The sequence below is a fragment of the Aotus nancymaae genome, unplaced genomic scaffold, assembly GCF_030222135.1.
Source record: "Aotus nancymaae isolate 86718 unplaced genomic scaffold, 86718_ANA_hifiasm-v0.15.2.pri h1tg000053l, whole genome shotgun sequence".
NCBI lineage: Eukaryota > Metazoa > Chordata > Mammalia > Primates > Aotidae > Aotus > Aotus nancymaae.
The window spans coordinates 5,164,317-5,187,481 of record NW_026988467.1 but is presented as its reverse complement, the minus strand read 5'-3'; the positions used below and the strand labels follow the sequence as shown (position 1 = coordinate 5,187,481).

Here is a 23,165-nt window from a genome sequence, read left to right as displayed (position 1 = left end):
TCAGTAGTTTGCTAAATGCCCTATTTATTCTGCAAACAAGGCTTAGAAATGTATAGACACAATTTGTAGGTTGGAAGATCTCTGTGTAGTTATTACTTCACAAAAGCAGTAATGAGGGCAGCTTAGGAACACATTAACCTACCATTGTTTTGTTCAGAGCGAACACAGTGAGAATAGATTCCTAAGGCCTGTTTCTCTAGGTGATTGTCACATTTTGCTGCTCTAGTCTTTAAGAACAAGTGGAGCCTTCACTTGAGCCGCCATCTCCTTGCCGTTCAGGGCTTCAACAATTGCAAGCGCGAACTCGAAGCTGGTCCCAGGCCCACGGCTTGTAAGAATCAGGCCGTCCTTTTCCACCCGATTCTCAGAGTAGGTGTAATGACCTGCAAAGCAGAAACAGAAAAGGTGACATCCTAATGGGCTATGTGACAAGAAAGAGGATTACTTACCAATTCAATTCACTATTACAGCATGTAACCAGCCATTCAAAAACATCTACTCAGCACTCCAAGCTCTTAGAAGCCCTCCACAAAAGTATTTTTAAAACTGTGTAGAGCAAAGGCTGAGAGAGACCAGTCAGAATGAAATATGTGTAAGTTAAACGCAGCTGCTAAACTTTAAGTGTCAGGAGTGCCAGTGAATGACAGTTACATCACTATTTTACAACAAAGCTCAAGTGTCAATTCAGAAGTGCTGGGGAAGGGTGAGGGGGGTACAGCAACGCTGAAGGCAGAAGCCACCAGGATCAACATGTGGTGGCACACACACCCTGATGCCTCAAAAACAACCACAGCACAGCATAATGGAGGCAGATATGCACGTGCGTGGGCAGGTAGAAACAACATTCATTCTCAAAGACTACTTTCCTTCTGCATCCCCACACCACCATGCCCGCCAGTTGGCTATTTCTTGGCAAATATAATATGAAAACTGGGATTCTTTTTTTTTTTTTTGAGATGGAGTTTCGATTGTTACCCAGGCTGGAGTGCAATGGCGCGATCTCGGCTCACCGCAACCTCCACCTCCTGGGTTCAAGCAATTCTCCTGCCTCAGCCTCCCAAGTAGCTGGGACTACAGGCGTGCGCCACCATGCCCAGCTAATTTTTGTATTTTTAGTAGAGATGGGGTTTCACCTTGTTGACCAGGATGATCTTGATCTCTTGACTTCGTGATCCACCCGCCTCGGCCTCCCAAAGTGCTGGGATTACAGGCGTGAGCCACCGCACCCGGCCGAAAACTGGGATTCTTAAGCATGAATGCCCTGAGCTCTGCCCCTCCACAGCAGGTAGTCACCAGTCTCTCCCACTGCACACAGGGCCTAACCTCCCTCCCCACACCCGCCCCTATCACTCTCCCACCTGGAGTTTCCCTTACTGAATACAACAGGTTCTCTCCTGCTCCAGGAAGAACTCAAGGGCTGCTCCCTCCACCCAGAGACCAGCTCTTCCCAGTGCCTTGCCCCTTCGGTTTAGGTTTGGGCATCAACAAAAACCCCTCAGAGAGGGTATCTGTGATCACCCCTATCCCCCCAAATTAGGTTCCTCTGTTGACCCTATCACTGCATCCTATTTACTGCCCTCCCAGCATTGGCACAACCTATCACAATCTATAAACATTTCATTTCCTTGTTTATGGTTTACTCTTTAAAGGGGCTGGGCCTTCATCAGTCTGTCTGGCCAACGATATCCATGGCATAAAGGAGGTGCCCCTGAAGTGTGAGGTCAGGGCCACCAAGCACCATTCTCAACTTGATCTCCTTTCTGTACCTTTCCCTTGTTTTAAAGGGGAAGAATCTCTGCATGATTATAGCTCTCCCTTCCAGCTGTGCACCCCTTCAACCCATCCCAGCACCCAAAAGCTAACTCTCCAGAGTGCAAAGTGGGGCATAGCCAGTTCCCCATGGAAAGCCCTTGCCAACTCTCCAGCACCTGAAGGTCACACTGAACTCCATGTCACAGAGCATGGAGCCCTCTTCAGTCTGGCCTTCGCACAGAGACTGGGCTGGGACCAGAAGGGAGAAGGAAAGGAACCTGCTGTCTGGGTGGGAGCTGGTGGTGCCTGCACTAGGCTGGTGACAGTGATCCAGAGGAAATGAAGGTTTGCAATGAAGGACTAGGTGAGGAGGCTTCAAGGATGACTCACAGCTATCTGTCCCAGGTGACTGGGTGATGCCGAACCACTCAGTGACGTGGGACACAGAACAGATTTAGGGAGGGGGAAGTGACAAAGCTCCTCCGTGAACTCCTGCTCTATCCTGATGCACCAGCTACACAGGCAGGCGGGTGGCTCTGGCCACCAGAGCTCACCACTGTGCCTGAGAACACCCCGAGGGCACAGCTTCCTCTTCTTCCTTTTTCTGTTCCCAGTGTCAGGCACTAAGGAAGAGTTTAGGAAACATTTGTTCAATGAACACGCAGAAAAATTCATCCAAAAACCTCCCTTCAAACAGAAACAGAGTGCTTCTGCTATACTAATGAGCTTCTGAAACCACGCAATATTCATCTCTTTTCCAAGGAGATTAACAATGACTACAGGAATTTTATGTCATTACGTCACTAAAAAAAACAAGCCACCGGCTGGTGAAAGGGGGTGAGTTATCTCAATTGATCGCTCACAGTCAGTTACTCCCGGCTGGGAGAAGGTGGTGAGTTGTCTCAATTGATCGTTCAGTTACTCCCTGTTCTACTCTTTCTCCCCTTCTCACTACTCTGCTTGACTAATCTAAAAAATTTTTAAAATCAGGTCACCCACCAAAAGAAATGAATAGAGTACATCAAAAATTTTCAATTTAACTATTGTAGAGAAAAAGAGGATCCCTAGTTTGAGAGAAAAAGGTTTTCATAATCTGGCCTCATTTACTGATGGTTAAACCAGGCCAAGACCATTCCAAATGCTAACCTAGAAACCAGCTGGGCTAGGTCTTCCAGAGCGACTGTGAGACGCATGGCTGAGAGTGGGACAACATGAAGCAGAACTGTAAATGGTTCACTTGACAGTATCTTTGTAGCTAAAACAGTGCAAACAGGGCTTAAACTGGCTACATATGCTTAAAGGTTCTATGGTTCTTTTCAGTCTTTTAACCTGGCAAAGGAAAAGGTTTATGGTTGCCAACTGCTTCCACCTAGTGGCAAAGACAGAACATGCACCCCCCCATCACCAGGAAGGCGCGGTGCAAACTTGAGGCTGGAATTGTGACCCTACAGTGAATTCAGATTTTACACCTCCCATTCCAACCAGCAGAGGGCATTGATTTTTTTGTTTGTTTGTTTTAAACCAAACTCCAAGTCTTAAAGTCTCTTCAGAGAAAAAGCAATGAGAGCCTGGGCGCTGTGGCTCACGCTTGTAATCCCAGCACTTTGGGAGGCCGAGGTGGGTGGATCACCTGAGGTCAGGAGTTTGAGACCAGCCTGATCAACATGGTGAAATCCCGTCTCTACTAAAAATATAAAAATTAGCTAGGCGTGGTGGTGAGCGCCTGTAATCCCAGCTACTTGGGAGGCTGAGGCAGGAGAATCACTTGAATCTGGGAGGCAGAGGGTGCAGTGAAGTGAGATCGTGCCATTGCACTCCGGCCTGGGCGACAGAGCGAGACTCCATCTCAAAAAAAAAAAAAAAAAAAAAGGCAACGGAACACAGGTCAGCTCAGCAACTATAAGCCTGAGGGCCGAGGCCAGGATGCTGCCTGTTTTGCAAATGCAGCTTCACTGGCACAAAGCCACCCTGCCTGTTTAGTACTGTCTGTAGCTATTGTGGAGCTGCAACAGTTGAGTAGCTGCCAGAGAGCTGAAGTCCCGGAAAGCCTGCAGTATTTACCACCTGGCCTTTGGGGAGCAGTCAGTCGACCCCTGAGCAGAGCTCTGGTTTCAAATCCCAGGTCTGCCATTTAGTGGCTGGCTGACCTCTCTGAGCCTCACTTTTTGGTAAAATGAGAATGACACCAACCCAGCAAACAGTACTAAGCAGTGGTGGTATGCAGTGGCATTACAGAGGCTGGGTGGGGGCAGCCTTTTCACCAACAATCCTGAAGCAGGTTTATCCTCAGGCAATGGATGAGGAAACATGCCGAGAGAGACTAAGGAACCTTCCCACCGTGAGTGGAGAAGCTGGGGGCCACCCCATGATGCCAGGCTCCAGAGACCTTGCTCTTCACTGCTCAGGTGTGGGACCAGGCATGCGGATGCCATAAAACAGTGGACAAATGAGAAAGAAAACCAGACACTACAGTTACAACTTATTTTAAAATCTGAGGAATTAAAAGACTATGGGGGCTGGGGCTGGTGGCACACACCTGTAATTCCAGCATTTTGGGAGACCAAGGCATTTTGGAGGATCATGTGAACCCAGGAGTTTAAGTACAGCCTGGGCAACATAGGGAGACCCTGAATCTACCAAAAAAAAAAAAAAAAAAAGACTATCCCCTTCAGATGGGATTGCTTATCTCAGGAGAAACTGTCATATTGATCTTTCAAGTTCACGATGAGGAAAAGGGCCTCACCCAGAGCAGACCCTCAAGTGACGACTGCAGCTCTACCTCTCAAAGTGTCCTGAAGGGGTAGACATTTCAAGTATCCATTTCTTACAACAGGGGTTACTGACTAAATCCAATGCCTAGTAACTTAAATGTGGATGGGAGCTTAGCTACCACAGAGCAGGGGAGGGGCAGGAAGGCAAAACTGGATGCAAGGCAGAGGGCTGGGCTTGGGCTCTGGCCGCAGTCTCCTTGTTTGTGAAGCCAGAATGATACCACTCACCTTGTTAGGCACTGGAGACCAGGAGGCTCCACCAAAATAACATAGGGGAATGTGCTTTTTGTAAACTCCGAGTGTTTGAGCATCAACAATCTGATATTTTTCTATGCCTGACTAACCTCAATGTTTTTGAGGCACTAAAGGAAAACAGATGCAATAGGCATACCTTCAGGTAATGCAGGAACCTGTTCTGCTGAGTCTTCCCTCTGAACGGATCACAAAGGGAACCCAGTTCTGCTCTTTACATTTCTTTCCAATTCTCTAAAATCCCTCTATCAGCTTAAACTCCTACATTTAAAATGCCCAGAAACCAGAGCCTTGTTAAAAAGTACCAATTCTCATGCAGATAGTTTTAATGAAAACATAGTATCTTTCTAAGCAACTAAAATAAAACGAAGAGCGGGGCACACTGGCTCACATCTGTAATCCTAGTATTTTGAGAGGCCAAGCCAGAAGGATCACTTGAGGCCAGGAGTTCAAGACCAGCCTGTGCAATACAGTTAAACCCTGTTTCTACAAAAAATTTGAAAGACTAGTCAAGTGTGGTGGCTCCTGCCCATTCTTCCAGCTACCTGGGAGGCTGAGGTGAGAGAACTGCCTGATCCCAAGAGGTGGAGGTTACAGTGAACTGAGATCACACCACTGCTCTCCATCCTGGGTGACAGAGCGAGCCTCTGTCTCAAATAAATAAATAAATAAATAAATAAACCAACCAATGGATTTTCAGAAAAACACTGCTCTCAATCAAATGTAAGTGTATGTAGAATGTACAACACCAAGAGAGAACCCTGATGTAAACTGCGGCCTCTGGATGATGATGTGTCAGTGTCCGTGCAGATTCTGGTGCAGGGTGCTGACAGTAGGGGAGGCTATGCATGGCCAGGGGCGAGGGTGGGGGCGAGGAGTGGGTGAAGAAGATGGGAATTTCGCTCTGAACCTAAAACTGCTCTAAAAAGACAAAGTTTAGTAATTAAAAAACATGCAGTATAATGAATTGCTGAGAAACATTCAGTTTACCCTGCCCCCATGGCTCCCTTGTGGAAGTTACTTTTGGTTTGTGATTAGTGGTAGGCGGGTAACAGCTGCCTACCTGGTATTCCTGAGTTATGTGTATATATAGAACACCTGTGTATTAATAAGAATCATCTGTCAAAGAGCAAATAAATGCGTGGATGAACCTCTCTGCTCAGGGCCTTCAGCCTGGAGAGTCGTCAGCCCCACAGGCTCTCAGGCTGTTGGTCCCCAGGACAGATCCACTCTGTTGTGCTGTCTGGGTGTCTGCCTCTCAAATACCTTTAGCACCGCCTGGGTGGGGGTCTCCCAACCCAGTTGCTTCTCGGTAATGAAAAGTGCATCACTTTTAAAAGGGAGCTCGGTTAGGCTCACGATGGCATTCAAGGATGTTCATTATGGCATGATTTACAAGGGCAAAACCACCTCTGTGCCCACCCCCAGGAGAAGGTTACATACAGCATGGCACATTCCAACCCTGGACTAGCAGCTGCACTTAACAGGATGAAGCAAATCTAAATCTACATGTGCTGTTAAAAGATAACATAAGATATGACACTAAGTTAAAATGCAAGCTGCAGAACAATACATTTAGATCTCATTTTAGTTAAAAAGGATAATGAGTATGTGCAGATAAAATTCTACAGTTATACAAAAAACTTTTTTTTTTTTGAGATAGGGTCTTGCTCTGTCCCCCAGGCCAGAGTGCAGTGGCGAGATCACAGCTCATCACAACTTTGACCTCCCGGGCTTAAGTGACCATCGTATCTCAGCCTCCCAAGCAGCCGCAACTACCAGTGTGCTTCATCACAACTGGCTAATGTTTTTGTATTTTTAGAAGAGATGGAGTTTCACCATGTTGCCCAGACTGGTCTCAAACTCCTGGGCTCAAACCATCCACCCGCCTCAGCCTCCCAAAGTATTGGGATTACAGGTGGTAACCACTGTGCCCAGTCTACAAGAAACTTTTAGCAGAAGTTACCTGTGAGAAGTAGAGAGGGGTGGGAAGACAAAGGAGAAACATTTGTTTTTACTTCACATCCCTTCTCTAATATTTGCATTTTTTATCATCAACAGAAGTTACTTTTATAAAAATAAATTAGTAAAAGCTAAATGTCTAGCTGATATTTAAAAAGAAACACACCAGCAAGGAAGTATGCCTGCTACTGGTTCTCAGAGCAATGTCCATTTGACTTTGAACTGGGGGTCAAAGGGCATACTCTGAAACTGCTGTGGAGATTGAAAGTTCGCTCTCAGGCAGCTGGCTAAGTATTTAACCAAAATGCTAGTTAAACCTGATTTCAATAATATCTTCACCTGCAATGATCCAGAATCTAAATGGCCATTGGTGCTGGCCACACGCCCCGCCCATTGTACACACAGAGGCTGGCAAACACTGCCCCTCCAGCCCACAGTTGAGTGGCATCTCCCACCACACCTTGGCCCACAGAGAATCTCTATGAATTAGATTCTAGTTGAAAAACAACATTAAATGACAGGTTTTTTCTTTGTACATTAAAATACAAGCATATAGGCTGGGCACGGTGGCTCACGCCTGTAATCCCAGCCCTTTGGGAGGCCAAGGCGGGCAGATCACAAGGTCGGGAGTTTGAGACCAGCCTGACCAACAGGGAGAAACCACACCTCTATTAAAAATACAAAAATTAGCTAAGCATGGTGGCATGCACCTGTAATCCAAGCTACTCAGGAGGCTGAGGCAGGAGAATTGCTTGAACCCAGGAGGCGAAGGTTGCAGTGAGCTAAGATCACGCCACTGCACTCCAGCCTGGGCAACAGAGCGAGACTATGTCTCAAAAAAAAAAAAAATACAAGTATATACTTACCTCCATTCATCATTTTGTCTTTAGCAAGCGGATGTGTTGTAACTTTACTTCCAAAACCTATTTCATGAGCCAACAGAGCAGTAGGACCTAAAAACAAAAATAAAAAGATCTAAGTGCAGATATAGAAAAACCTCATGCTTAAAAAATTGCAACAGTGCCTGGCATGGTGGCTCACGCCTGTAATCCCAGCACTTGGGGAGACCGAGGAAGAAAAACTGCTTGAGCCCAGGACTTCAAGATCAGCCTGGGCAACACAGACCCCTTCTCAACAGCAAAGTAGACTTAAAAATCAAGAGGCTCTTACCAAACATCCAGCTGTGATTCTGAAATGAAACACTTCTTAGTATGAGAGATAAGGTGTGTTTATAAAAAACAAACTGCTGAGCACATCTGGCAAAAGCACAGAAACTCCAAATACTTCAATAACCACTCAAGAAGATTTACCTTGATACCAGCAGAGCATACACAGATAAACAAAATGTGCTCATTTCTCTCCTCTCCCCCACCGCCAGAACAGGGACCAAATATACCAGCAATCCAAAGGAGGGGGAGATCACTGAGGGGCAGGCTCAACTTCTTACCTCACTCTCAGCAAAATGAAAGATTTAGTTACATGCTAAAGTCAAGTAGTACTCTGAGTTTTTGGATTTTATTGCTCTTTTATAATTTTATTTTCTACTTGAAAATGGGAAATTAGCACTCATTCATCCACCTATCCATCCAAACACAGCAGGTGGCAGGATTAAAATGAAAGCACACTGCCTCTGAAGGCGATACCCTGTGAAGTGCCTGAAGTGTGAGCTATAAAGGCACTAGCATCACTTTATGAAAGCTACTTATGCAAAGAACCACACGGAAGTGTCAGTTAATGAAGTCTTTCAAAATGGGCAGGCCCTAACCGAAGATTTTTATTCAAATGTATTCACTAAAAAATGGCCAACTTCAGGGAAAGTCACAGCATATTGCATATGTAATGGTCCTCAAATAAGGATTAAAAACAAAGATATTTTATTCCTTTAGTTGTTACTTCATCTTAAAGCTTTTTGCAAAGTGTTTATTCTGCCTTTTTGTCTAAGCCACACATTTAAAATTCTTCCTAAGGCCTCACATGACACCCAGAAGAATATGTTTCAGAACAGCACCCTGCCCTTGGAAACGCTCAGGGTGCTGTGGGCGGCTAAGATCCTACGGCACAGTCTGTACACTTTTGGTGTCAGCAAACCTGAGCGGTCTTGGTCTTACTGACCTTTCGTTTTTCAACAAGACTCCAAGGAAGGAGTTACATAACATACCTGCAGGCTACTCAGACCGTAGCTGTTACAAACAGGAAGATCACACAAATATTACCTAGTTACATAAGCTTTCTGCCTAATATCAGGTGTCAGTTTCAGACCAAGTCCTGATTTTTAGCTCTTAAACCAAAAGCCTCAAATGTTTCTTTTCCACATTACTTTCTGCACACAAGACAGCTATGTATAGTAGCAAATTTTAAAAATCTGTAAGAATTGAATAATTTCACTCAGTTTTTATCTGAATGAATTCATAAATTGCCTTTTTTATTTGGTAAGAGTTTAAGAAGAAATTCCTACATCATCTTGTATTTTAACGTAAACTTTAACAGATGATTGTACAGTGAGGACTGGTGAGTGAGAATTTTTAGGCTGCTCCCTTCGAGGTGGTAAAATCACTGCTACAACAATTTACATTACAGTTGAATGCAGGAGTTTACTGATTTCTTTCTTGCTCATCATGGTAAGCTCATAATTCCTGCTTTCTGGGGCTTCAGAATTCTATTTGGAATATCAGAGAAGAGACGTTTCACACTCATAGGACCTGGGATTTTGATGGATGAAAACACTGCTCTATGATCCGTGGAAGTGGAGGATGCAGCTGACCACATCCCCTTCTGCAGCCAACAGCACCACCCTGTGGTGACTTACAAAATGACCACCTCTGCCAACTCCCCAGCTCCTCCAAGGTGGCCAAGACCTTATTGGTAGACCTGGGCATCTCAGCTGAAAACCGTCCACTCCTCCAACTCCACACTTCCTTCCACTCCCCAACTCAAAGTAAATCTCAGTTAATTTTCTTCTCAACACAGACTCCCTTCCAACTTGCCTTCCTCATTCACTCAACATTAAGGGCTAGATTAATAATATTCTTTGCATTCAAAACGTTTCCAGTTCCTAACTTCAACACTTCAGAAGAATAATCTTATTTTTCCGTTTGTCAATTTAAAAGATCCAAATCTCTTCCATCAGTCCTCTGTTCCATTCCCATCACCTTCATCCCAACCAGCTCAGCTCATTATCACACTTTTTCCTATATTTGTGTAGTGCCCAGAACAGTGGTGCAGGATATCCAATAGTATAAACACAGTGCTAGAGTGTTATTTTTCTATTTTTAATTTTTTTTAAGAGACAGTCTTGCTCTGTCACTTGGGCTGACATGCAGTGGTGTGATCATCACAGCTCACTGTAACCTGTCTCCTGAGTAGCTGGGACTACAGGTGTGCACCAACACACTAGGTTGATTTTTTTTTTTTTTTTTTTTTTTGAGACGGAGTTTCGCTCGTTACCCAGGCTGGAGTGCAATGGCGCGATCTCAGCTCACCGCAACCTCCGCCTCCTGGGTTCAGGCAATTCTCCTGCCTCAGCCTCCTGAGTAGCTGGGATTACAGGCATGTGCCACCACGCCCGGCTAATTTTGTATTTTTAGTAGAGATGTGGTTTCACCATGTTGGTCAGGCTGGTCTCAAACTCCCAACCTCAGGTGATCCTCCCACCTCGGCCACCCAAAGTGCTGGGATTACAGGTGTGAGCCACCATGCCCAGCCGCAGCTGATCATCTCACTACTTTTATGGCACAGAACAAACTGACATGTAGTCTTTTCTTTCAGCAGAATCATAAGGAAACAAATTCAGCCCAAACTCTTACTTTCTTCCTTTGGTCAAAGCATCTAGGACTGAGGCTTGCTTCACAGCAGAAGGGCCAAGAAAACCAAACTCAAGGGATTTGTGACTTTCTCTCCAGAGGGGTGCAGCTGCTTGGGCTGCAGGGACTACAGTGCCCTTTCGCAGAGATAATTTCCTGAGCCTCAGGGCAGGTCAAAAGGCTAGTGGTGACTCTTGTAAGACCAAGTACAAGACCTGCCAGGGTGGTCACCTCTGTGGTCCTTCCCACCTTCTAATGCCACAGTTCTCAAACATTTAGGTCTTAGGATCCCTTTAGCTTTTACGTGGGTTATCTCTATGAACATCTGCCATATTAAAAGTTACTTTTTTTTTTTTTTTTTTTTGAGACAGTCTTGCTCTGTCACTCAGGCTGGAGGGCAGTGACGCCATCTCAGCTCACTGCAACCTCTGCCTCCCGGGTTCAATAGATTCTCCTGCCTCAGCCCCCTGAGAAGCTGGGATTACAGGTGTGCACCACCATGCCCTTAACTTTTGTATTTTTAGTAGAGACGGGGTCTCACCATGTTGGCCAGGCTGGTTTCAAACTCTTAACCTCAAATAATCCGTCCACTTCGGCTTCCCAAAGTGCTGAGATTACAGGCATGCGCCACCACGCCCAGCCAATTATTTTTATGGCAAAAACCGCAATTACTTTTGCACCAACCCAATAAAACTGGGAATTTTTTTTTTTTTTTGAGATGGAGTCTCACTCTGTCACCCAGGCTGGAGTGCAATGGCACAATCTCGGCTCACCGCAACCTCCACCTCCCGGGTTCAAGCAATTCTCCTGCCTCAGCCTCTCAAGTAGCTGGGATTATTAGGTGCACGCCACCACGCCCAACTATTTTTTGTATTTTTAAGTAGAGACGGGGTTTCATCATCTTGGTCAGGCTGGTCTCAAACCCCTGACCTCGTGATCCGCCCGCTTCAGCCTCCCAAAGTGCTGGGATTACAGGTGTGAGCCACGGTACCCAGCTAAACTGGGAAACTTAAAACATGAGAATAGATGCTCAAATGATGGCATCCTACTCTGATGTCACTCCTGAAAGAATGAGAAGGAAAAAGGCAAGTAACACTTTGTTTGAAAGACATGGTCTCACTCTGTTACACAGGCTGGAGTGTAATCATAGCTCACTGAAGCCTCTAAATCCTGCCCTCAAGTGATCCTCCCACCTCAGCCTCCTGAGTAGCTGGGACTACAGGCACGCAGCACTGTACTTGGCTAATTTTTTTTGTTTGTTGAGATGGGGTCTGGCTATGTTGCCAAGGCTGGTCTCAAATTCCTGGCTTTCATGAGATCCTCCTGCCGTGGCCTCCCAAAGTGCTTGGATTACAGGCATAAGCCACCACACCTGGCCCCTCGGTAGTATCTACTTTGACCTTGCAAGCGCTCCAAAAGAACTTTGAGAACCAATGATCGAATGTATCAAGTCCCTGAGACCTCTGGCCTGTAACTGCTCTTAAAAAGCCTACTGTATTGAACAAAATAGCAACATGTTTTGATGTTGATGTTTACCAAACCATCCTTTCATTCATTTGTTTATTCATTCAGTCTTCTGACAAATATTTAATGAAGATCTACAACAAGAAAGGTGCTGGCAGAAATTACAGCATGGGAAAAAATCAAGATGGGAGAACATCATCTGATATGAAAGCAACAAGAATGGATTTTAAAATGGTTATGAGAAAATAAAATATTACTGAGGTACAATGATGAGAGGACATCTGTGAAGCACCAAACGTTCTTATTCTAAATTATGTGGCAGATAATACAGTGCCCAATATTACTACATACTGAGAGAATCAGAAGCTCCCAGGAAGCCAGCAGAAAGTACCGTGGGGCTTCTGAATCTCCAGGGCAAGCACAGGGCAGAGCTGTTGTGTTGATGTCTGACGGATTCTTGCTGACTATGTGCTGGCACAAAGACTTTCTGGCACAGAGATTTGCTGTAACAAGCTGTTTACTGAATTCCAGAGGGCCTTGTTTTCCTCCGAGGTCAACCAAACACGGAAAACACTAAGTTTCAGAGAATGTAGACCAAAGGCATGGAGAGGCAGAAAACGGAACAATTGTTCTCATTTCTGAAATGACACCAACTTGATGCCACCCAAACTAAATACACCAACACAGATGCCCCGCATGCTTTATGAAGAGGAAGAGCTATTTGGAGTCAAACCATCAAATGAAAGGCTACCCCACCCACCAACAATATTGCAACACAGACTGCCCCTGCACGTCACCTGCACAGATGGCGGCTATCAGGCCCTTCCGGTTTTCCTGTTCCTTCAGTATCTCCTTCACAGCAGCAGACTGGTGAAAAGAAAACCAAAAATACATCACATTAAACCACAAGCTCTCTGACCTATTTTCCAACAATATTTCTAAATCACTGTTATAAAGATAATCAAAGTGTGTCTATATTCTTAAGCCTAAGCAAGGCATTTCTTCGAAGAGAAACACATTCCTCCACATTTAAAGATCAGAAAAAAAAAGCAATTTGACCCCTGCCATTCTGTACTCCAGGGAGAAAGAAATAGAAGAGAGTGAATGTGGTGTTTTGGGTATTTTCAGATGGCAGAAAGAAAGACTCTAGCAGGAAGCAATCTCTTGCATCTGACTCAACCCACTTCTAGCAGCCCCAACTCTGCCTGCTGGTGTGCCCCTCACCCTGGCCTCTGACTCCTCCCATATGACTTAAAATGAGGAACAGCAGTCTCTGCTGATGGCACTTGTCATTCCTGCTGGTAGCTCTAGCCCCACAACCTCCCCCAGTTCAGACTGTTGAGTAGAGTAGACAATTTGCCCTTCCCAAAACACAAAATCTGATCATTCTTTTGCTGGTGGAAAAAAATAAAATAATCTTACTTTGGACTATATTCACTGAAATCTGTTCGTAACTGTTCCACCAATTCAGCTTACTTCCACGGCAACTTTTTTTTTTTTTTTTTGTGGATGAGACAGGTTCTTGCTCTGCTGCCCAGGCTAGAATGCAGTGGTGCAATCACAGCTCACTGCAGCCTCAAACTTCTGGGTTCAAGCCATCCTCCCACCATAGCCTCCCGAGTGCCTGGGACTACAGGTGTGCACCACCATGCCCAGCTAATTAAAAGAAATTTTTTTTTGGAGAGATGGGGTCTCGATGTGTTACTCAGGCTGGTCTCAAACTCTGGGCCTCAAGCAATCCTCCTGCCTCAGCCTCCAAAAGCACTGGGTTTACAGCCATGAGCCACTGCGCCTGACCTCCAAAGAAAATATTAAGAATGTTTTTTTGAGACTGGGTGCAGTGGCTCACACCTATAATTCCAGCACTTTGGGAGGCCGAGGTAGGTGGATCACAAGGTCAGGAGTTAAGACCAGCCTGGCCGACATGGTGAAACCCTGCCTATAATAAAAATACAAAAATTAGTAGGGCGTGGTGGTGCACACCTGTAATCCCAGCTACTGTGAAGGCTGAGGCAGGAGAACTGCTTGAACTTAGGAGGCGGAGGTTGCAGTGAGCTGAGATTGTGCCACTACACTCCAGCATGGGTGACAGAGCAAGACTCTGTCTCAAAAAAAAAAAAAGTTTTGAGTTAATGCTACAACACCATTTTGTTAATTTTAGTTGTTTCTATTTTATTCACAGACTGCTCCCTGAATTATCTGAATAATAACAAAATCAACAGAACATAAGCAGATGCTATTAAGTTATAATTGAATAGAATTTTACCTCAGATAAATTCTGTGCACCCAGATTACCTCCTGGTAGAACCACCACATCATATGGTCCCTGTAACAGTTTAAAACATAAAGAAAATGAAAATATTTCATTTCAAATGAGCATTAAAGTGACAGTCCAATAATACCTTCCTATTTAAAATGTGGGAAATATAGGAGATAGCCTAAATATCTGCCAATGGAACAGTTAAATAAATTAACGTGTATCCGTATGATGGAATGTTGTTTCAAACCTCTATACAGTGACATTAAAGGATGTCCACGCTGCAGAGTAGCAGGGGTAGTATAATCTCCCCCCTATAAAAGACAGGGATATATGTTTGTGTGTAGATGTATGCGTGTATGTGTATAATCATCACAAGCACCCCGACCCCGTATATTGTGTATACAGGTAGTCACAAAGGAAGATACTCTAGTTGCTAATGGGAGTAGTGTGGGATGGGGCAGAGGGAGAATGAGAATAGGACACTTAACATTTCAACTTTGTATATGTCCATATTGTTTGAATTATTCTTCAACAAGAATGAAGCAACTTTAAAAAATTAATAGAAAAACAGGCTGGGCATGGTGGCTCATGTCTGTAATCCCAGCAGTTTGGTAGGCCAAGGCGGGCAGATTACCTGAGCTCAGGAGTTCAAGACCAGCCTGGCCAACATGGCAAAACCCTGTCTCTACTAAAAATACAAAAATTAGCCGGACCTGGTGGTGCATGCCTGTTAGACCCATCTACTTGAGGGGGATGAGGCAGGAGAATCGCTTGAATCTAGAAGGAGGCTGCAGTGAGCTGAGGCTGCGCCACTGAACTCTAGCCTGGGTGACAGAGCCAGACTCTATCTTAAAAAAGAAAAATAAAAATTAATAGAAAAACAAATTTTAAGTAAAAGGCAGAAAAACAATTTTTTTAACTTTATGAAGTTAAAAAAATTGTTTTTCTGCCTTTTACTTAAAAAGTTACATTTTAACTTTAAAAAATGTAATGGGGGAGAATTTTAGTATCCCCCCCAAAAAAATTCCTAGAAATCTAATTAATTTAAAACTTCCTGAAATTAGAAAATGGAAATTTTGTATTGTACTTTAGGGTGGAATTTTAACATCCTAAAGTATTGTTAAAACAATACTTCTTAAAGTAGGATGTTAAAAAGAGGTTTAAAAAAATCTAGTCATTAAACAAATTACAAGATAAGAATGTATTATGTATTTAGTGCAACCTATACTTTAAAAATTTTTTAGAGACAGGGCCTCACTGTCACCCAGGCTAGAGTGCAGTGGTGCAATACAGCTCACTCCAGCCTTCAACTCTCCTACTTTTGCCTCCCCAGTAGCTAGGGCTGCAGGCATGCACCACCACAGTCAGCTCATTTTTTTTTATTTTTGTAGAGACAGGGTCTTGCTATGTCGCCAGGCTAGTCTTGAAACTCCTGGGCTCAAGTAATCCTACCACCTCAGCCTCCCAAAGTGCTGGGATTTCAGGGGTAAACCACTGTGGCTGGCTCAGAATCACTTTTAAGACCATAAACATCCTACTGTTGATGGAAAACCAAGCAAAGCTCAAAACTCAAAATAAAATGTGTAAAGTATAGAATTTGTTTGACTCCTTTTAGAATCTGCACTGAAAAATAAAAGCATGCAAAAGGTAACCACTTCCTCAAAAAACTACAGTAAATAGAACTACCACATGGTCCAGCAATCCCACTACCAAGCATGTATCCAATGGAAAGGAGATCGGCCTACTGAAGAGACACCGGCACGCCCTTGTTCACTGCAGCAATAGTCACACTAGCCAAGATATTAAATCAACCAAGCCTCAACAACAGATGAATGCATAAAGAAAATGTGGCATTTATACACAATGGAATACTATTCAGCCATAAAAAGGAAAGAAATCTTGTCATTTGTGGCTATAAGAATGGAACTAGAGGACATTATATTAAGTGAAAGAAGCCAGGAAGAGCAAATTAAACACTGCATGTTCTCACTCATATGTGAAAGTTAAAAAAAATTGACCACATAGAAGTAAAAAGTAGGACAGAGGATATTAGAGGCTGGGGAGGACAGAAGAAAGTGGGGATAGGGAGAGATTTGTTAAAAGATACAAAATTATAGCTAGATAAGAGGAATAAGTTTTGGTGTTCTATGCCCCTGTAGGATGACTATAGTTAACAATCATATATAGTTTCAAGTAGCAGAAGAAAACTGAACATTCCCAGCACAAAGAAATGATAAATGTTTGAGATGATGGATGTGCTAGTCACTCTGATCTGATCACTATACATATGTATGGAAACATCATGTATCCCATGAATATATACACTTACTATCTATCGATTGAAAATAAAGGTAACCACTGTTTTAAAATACCCAGACACCACATGACAAAAACAAACAGAGATGAAAAAAAATTATTATTATTTTTGAGACAGGGTCTTGCTGTCACCCAGGCTAAAGTGCAACGGCACACTGAAGTGCAATAGTTCACTGCAGTCTCAAATTCCTGCGCTCAGTCGTCTGGGCTCAAGTGATCCTCTTGGCTCAGTCTCTTGAGTAGCTAGAACTACAGGCATGCACCACCATGCCTGGCTTTTAAAATGTTGCCCAGGCTGGTCTCAAACTCCTGGCCCCAAGTGATCCTCCCACTTTGGCCTCCTAAAGTGCTGGGATCACAGGTGAGCCACTGCACTTGGCCTGGAATATTTACTTCTGCTTGTCATCTTTTTTTTTTTGAGATGGAATTTCGCTCTTGTGCAGTGGCATGATCTCGGCTCACCGCAACCTCCGCCTCCTGGGTTCAAGCGATTATCCTCCCTCAACCTTCCAAGTAGCTGGGATTACAGGCACCCACCACCACGCCCGGCTAATTTTGTATTTTTAGTAGAGACAGGGTTTCTACATGTTGGTCAGGCTGCTGTCGAACTCCTGACCTCAGGTCATCTGCCCGCCTCAGCCTCCCAAAGTGCTGGGAATACAAGGGTAAGCCACTGCAGCCAGCCTGCTTGTCATTTTTAATTTATTTCAACAAATTATATATAAATACCAACAGTCTGATTTTCTACAAACCAGTAATGAAAAATCTGAACTTATTAGAAAGGATTTAACTTTTTCCTATGTATCTGAGGACAGCTCAGCACACAGAACCACACTCTAGGTTCCTCAGCAGTGCACAACCAGCCATTCGCGAGCCAACTCTACCTCCTTTCCCACCATGACTCTGCTCCCAGAGGACACAGTCCACACTCCTGTCACCCTGAGCCCACGACAGTGTGCAAAAGCACCTGTTGGGGATCATGTTTTGAGGAAAGGGATGCTAGCTTCCAAAAGTGTCCATCGTCCTTAAAGGTGAGAACCATAATTCTAAAGATATTGAAAAAGGAACACAACTAAAGTAGAACTCTAAGCATAGCCTCAGAAAAAAGAATAATGGCTAGGCATGGCACATGCCCGTAGTCCCACCTACTTGGGGGATTGAGGTGGGAGGACTGTCTGAACCTGGGAGGTTGAGGCTGCAGTGAGCTGTGACTGTACCACTGGACCCCAGCCTAGGGGACAGAGCAGGACCCTGCCTCTGAAATAGAAAAAAAAAACCCAAACAAACAGGAAATGTGGCAGTTGATTTACATCAGGTAAAAATGTTCAATAGGAGGCAAGGACGCCTGTATAAGCCAGAAGAATACTGATGGGAAGACAATGCAGCCATCCAGCTAAGCATCAACCCACCCATCTGGCCACACATCCACCCAGCCACCCACTTAGCACATTCAGTATCAAGCAATTGCCACATTCTATGGATACAGAATAGAAAAACAAAGTCCTCACCCTCTTAATTTGTTGGGGGCAGACATTCAAGCAAAATAATTTTCTAAAATGAGTCTGTGCTAACAATAGTCTTAGATACAGTCAAAAAACATTTCAAGAAACAAGTCATATGAAGGAATAATTCCATGTATGGATTACAAACCTCTTTTTTTGCATCTTCAAGACTGGCATCAGGACAAATCATGACATCACGGCTACACTGTACTGGGTCTTTTCCAGTCAGACCTGCAACGGTGACCTTTATCTACGAGAAATATATTATCATGATATTTAAGAACACTGAAACATAAAGAGTAACACTGTCTTAAAAAAAAAAAAAAAAATAGAGATGGGGCCTCACCCTGTCACCTGGGCTAGAGGGCAGTGACATAATCATAGCTCACCGCAGCCTCCAGCTCCTGGGCTCAAATGATCCTCCTGCTTTAGCCTCCCAAGTAGCTGGGATTACAGACATGAGCCATCACACCTGGCTAGAGTAACATTTACACAGCTGCCCTGTATTTGAAAGTAACATGGCAGGAAATATTGCACCAAAACTATACCAAATTTAAGCTAATACGTTGGCTAAATATATTTAATAACTAGGTCTGCCCTGGTTTGCCTGGGATAGACCCTCTTTATAGCTGCTGCCCTGTACCCTGGGTGACTGGAACACCCTTTCTCCCACAAGTGTTCTGGTTTGGGTGACCAGTTATATGATTATCCTATTAATAACTTATCTTGCAAGTTTACTGTTGCCATTTAAACCTCATGGTATTTTTGTAAGATAGAAATGCAAGTCAAAACATTGAAATACTACTTTATCTTTCAAAAAATTTTAAAGAGCCGGCACTGGGAAAGTGGGAATTTTCCTACACTGCTGGTGGGACTCCAAACTGGGACACTGGAGAGCAACTTGGCAAAACCTAGTCATGCTGCCTAGGGGCCGTCCTTTGACCTAGTAATTCTACTTTTAGATATATAACCTGGAAAAACTTCCACACATCTGCACAAGGAAACCTACACAAGAACACTTATTACAGAACTGTAATGCTGTAATTAGAGGAACGGGTAGATTGTGGCATTGAGTGCAACACCAAGCAGCAATTTTAAATGAATAAACTGAACTGACATGCATCTTCATTTGTGAGAACCAGAGGAGTATAGGGTTAACAGACTCTGGGGCCAAACTGCCTGGGTCTGAGTTCTGGCTTTTTTACTTACTATGTGACGTGGGTATTTTAGCATCTCTGTGCCTCAGTTTCTTCAATCATAAAATGAGGATGGCAATATCTAACTCATAGGGTTGTTGTAAGATTTACAAGCACTTAGAATGATGCCTGGCACAGAGTGAGTTCTACTTCAGTGCTCACTATTGTTAGATATAGAGAGATAATATATAAAAACTCAGAATGAGAACCATAGTCAACTGCTACCTTAAAGACATGCATGGATACACAATAGTGCGAGGATAACGGTTATCTTTAAGGGAGGAGGAAGGGGCATAGGATTGGAGAAATTTACAAAGGAGTCTTCAAATATATTTATTTGGAGCATCTGCTCTTTAAGAAATGAGTCTGAGGGGCCGGGCATGGTGGCTCACACCTGTAATCCCAGCACTGTGAAAGGCTGAGGCGGGTGGGTCACTTGAGGCCAGGCGTTTGAGACCAACCTGGCCAACATGGTGAAACCCCATCTGTACTAAAAATACAAAAATTAGCTGGGCGTTGTGGTGGACACCCGTAATCTCAGCTACTCGGGTAGCAGAGGCAGGAGAATCTCTCGAACCTGGGAGGTAGAGGTTGCAATGAGTAGAGATCATGCCACTGCGCTGTAGCCTGGACGACAGAGTGAGACACCATCTCAAAAAAAAAAAAGAAAGAAACGGGTCTGAGGACAGTGGGCTGGCTCACGTATGTAGTCCTAACACTTTGGGAGGCCTGAGACAGGTGGATAACTTGAGCTCAGGAGTTGGAGAGCAGCCTGAGCAACATGGTGAAACCCTGTCTCTAGAAAACATACAAGTATCAGCCACGTGTGGTGGCATGCACCTGTAGTCCCAGCTACTTGGGAGGCTGAGGTGGGAAGATGGTTTGAGCCGAGGAGGCAGAGGCTGAAATGAGCCAAGATCATGCCACTGCACTCCAGCCTGGACGACCGAGCTCAAAACAAAAAACAAATGGGTCTGAAGGAAATACGGCAAGACATTAACAAGTGTTAAATGTGGGCAGTGGATCAACAAGTATTTATTCTTATGTAATCTCTGAAATTGTGTGTATATTTAAAATATTTCACAAAGCACTTTGAATATTATTTTATTCAAAATGATTTAAAAATCCAAAAATATTTAACAGGGATGGCTAGAAATCGGTGTGGGACTTACCCCAGCTCGCCTCATGACATCTACAGGGATGACGGTCTCCATTTCCTCCGCTCCTTTAGCCAGGATGACCAGAGCTCTTTTGGAAGCCATTTTTATATGTTTTCAAGGCTTAAAAAAAAAAAAAGTTTCAAAAAACTTTCACAGCAACCCTGGAATACCCCAAAATTTAAAGTTTAGGAACATTTTCAAGCAGAATTAAGTAGTTCCCAGGGAAATGGTTCTGATAGACAACTGAATATAAAAGCAGCAGTTTAGGTTAAGATTGATTTGCATAGAAGCTTTAATCGTTTTGAGAAGAAAACACAGTGAGGGTGTTCCAAGGTGTAGTATTGCTTAGAGTTTTCTTCTACCATGTTCTCTTAAATCCAACTTTAATAATATATTGCAAATGGGCTTTTCTAAAATACAAGTACATGGGTCTCTCATTTCACACAATGCGGGGAGACAGTCTTTTTTGAAATATCAGTTCAGAGAAATGATTAAACTGAATTTCATGGGCAAAAATTTAAATATGGCCTTTCGCAATTAACCTGTAATTTTTTGGAGGGGATTTTTGTTTTCTTAGTTCCAACAACTGTACTAAAAAATTGTGTGTGGGGGTCAACGGTGTTAAATGTCTGAATACATTTTTTTATGACTGAGAGAGATGGAAATCCCCGTCACTGAAGTCAACCCAACTCCATTCTGCCTCTCCGTGCACAAAGTTCTCACTGTAAACGACAGCAGCTCAACGAGGTTCTCAATTTTTTTTTTTTTTTTTAGCCTATTTAAGGTTACCTAGAGATTTACTGTCCACGCAAAACAAAACGAGTTTCATAAAACGGTTTCAACAAACAGGGTTAGCCAGTTCCATGCCGGGCGAGAGGTTAGGCACCACGCTGGCGGTCAGTCAAGTCCAATGCTAGCGACAGGACCCGACTGAGAGGCCGGAGGCGAGGGCGGCTCAGACCCAGGCCCCGCGCCAGGGCTGACCCAGCAGGACACCGTCCAGCGCCCCTACGCCGCCAAGCGCCACGGCCCACACACGCGCCGCGCCCCCGCTGGCCCTGACCTACACCCCGCGCTTCTTCCTGCGGACGCGGCGCCCCGGCCCGTCGGGTACCACTCACCCTACACCGGGATGAAGGTGTATGCGCTCCAACACGCACGCGCGCCGCCCGGCCTCCCTCAGCCGCGCATTGCGCAGACTCGCGCGCCTTGGAGTCACGCTGCGTCACGTCCGGCCGAGCCTACTTCGGACCGAGGCGGGGGTGGCGCCGGGGCGTTTCTAGATGAACGGGCCTGAGTGAGGCGGCTGGCACCCGGATGGAACCCTCCGCGAATGGCACAGTCTGGCCTGCCCCGGCGTCCGCAGTGCTTAACAGTCTCCGCGGCCACCGCGGGTGAGGAGCGGGTCTCTGGAGCGGCCGAGGCACAGAAGTTGCTGGCAGAGAGCTTCCTTTGTTCGCGCTCCATTTACGTCTATTCCCTCTGCGTTGTTCCTCTTTCCTGGAGGGCCTTCCCGTTTCTCCCCTGGCCTGTTAGGACTCTTGTCCAGGCCTCCCTGGGCCTTTCCCCACGCCTGGTCTCCCGATCTCGGGCGACTCTTGCGCATTTATTCACACCCGGATGTCTCAGGGGTGTGTGTTTTTTTCCTCAGCATTGTTTTTTCAGCATCGTTTTTCCTTGTGCAGTGGCGCGATCTTAGCTCACTGCAACCTCCACCTCCGGGTTCCAGAGATTCTTCCTTAGCCTCCCGAGTAGCTGGGATTACAGGCGTGCGCTAGTACGCCTGGTTAGTTATTGTATTTTTAGTAGAGATGGGGTTTCGCCATGATGGCCAGGTTGGTCTCGAACTCCTGACCTCAGGTGATCCACCAGCCTTGGCCTCCCAAAGTGCTGGGATTACAGGCGTGAGCCACCGAGCCTGGCCGATACTTGTCTTTCTTTGCCTGGTTTGTTTCACTTAACATAATGATCTCCAGTTCCATCAATGTTGTTGCAAATAGGATTTTATTATTTTTTATGGCTGAATAGTAATCCATTGTGTACATTTACATTTTCTTTATCCATTCATCCGTTGATGAACACTTCGGTTGATTCCGTATTTTGGCTGTTGTGAACAGTGCTACAATAAGCATGGGAGTGCAGATATCTCTTTGATGTACTGATGTCCATTCTGTTTTTGTTTGTTTGTTTTGTTTTGTTTTTTAATAGACTCTATTTTGCTCTGTCACCCAGGCTAGAGTGCAGTGGCACCATCAGGGCTCACTGCAACCTCCGCCTGTGGGTTCAAACAATTCTCATGCCTCAGCCTCCCGAGTAGCTGAGACTACAGGCGTGTGCCACCACACCTGGCTAATTTTTGTATTTTTAGTAGAGACAGGGTTTTACCGTGTTGGCCAGCCTGCCTTGAACTCCTGACCTCAAGGGATCTGCCTGCTTCGGCCTCCCAAAGTGCTGGGATTACAGGCATGAGCTATTGCTCCTAGCCCTTCCTTTCTTTTTGATATATACCCAGTAGTGGGAGTGCTGGAACATATGGTAGTTCTGTTTTTCATCTTTTGAGGATTCCATACAGTTTTCCATAGTGGCTGCACTCATTTACATGCTTGCCAACAATGTATGAGGTTCCTTCTTTCTCCACGTCAATGTCAGCATGTTACTCCCTTTTCGATAAAAGGCATTTTAACTGGGGTGAGATGATAACTTACTGTCTTTATTTGCATTTCTCTGATT

General features: G+C 44.7%; 1 protein-coding gene across 2 annotated transcripts; it reads right to left on the bottom strand.

Moving 5' to 3' along the window:
- PARK7 (Parkinsonism associated deglycase) lies at positions 1-21,638 on the bottom strand. 2 transcript variants are annotated; one of them, XM_012473662.2, is made up of 7 exons: positions 21,557-21,638; positions 20,448-20,555; positions 18,228-18,329; positions 14,268-14,327; positions 12,799-12,868; positions 7,604-7,690; positions 1-383 (listed from the first exon to the last, which is right to left on the bottom strand). In XM_012473662.2, exons 2-7 carry the CDS (start codon positions 20,535-20,537, stop codon positions 223-225), a joined length of 570 nt encoding a protein of 189 aa, XP_012329085.1. In that variant the 5' UTR covers positions 20,538-20,555; positions 21,557-21,638; the 3' UTR covers positions 1-222. The 2 variants fall into 2 exon arrangements, with proteins under 2 accessions (XP_012329085.1, XP_021525558.1); XM_021669883.2 differs by lacking the exon at positions 14,268-14,327.
- Between the last annotated feature and the right edge of the window lie 1,527 nt (positions 21,639-23,165).

What these genes read in the sequence shown, in the direction of transcription:
- PARK7 (XM_012473662.2), bottom strand. Translation starts at nt 20,537, where the DNA reads ATGGCTTCCAAAAGAGCTCTGGTCATCCTGGCTAAAGGAGCGGAGGAA. An exon ending in GATAGCCGCCATCTGTGCAG is followed by an intron (nt 7,691 to 12,798) that starts GTGACGTGCAGG and finishes TTTTGTTTTTAG; the next exon opens with GTCCTACTGCTCTGTTGGCT. An exon ending in AGACAAAATGATGAATGGAG is followed by an intron (nt 384 to 7,603) that starts GTAAGTATATAC and finishes TCTGCTTTGCAG; the next exon opens with GTCATTACACCTACTCTGAG.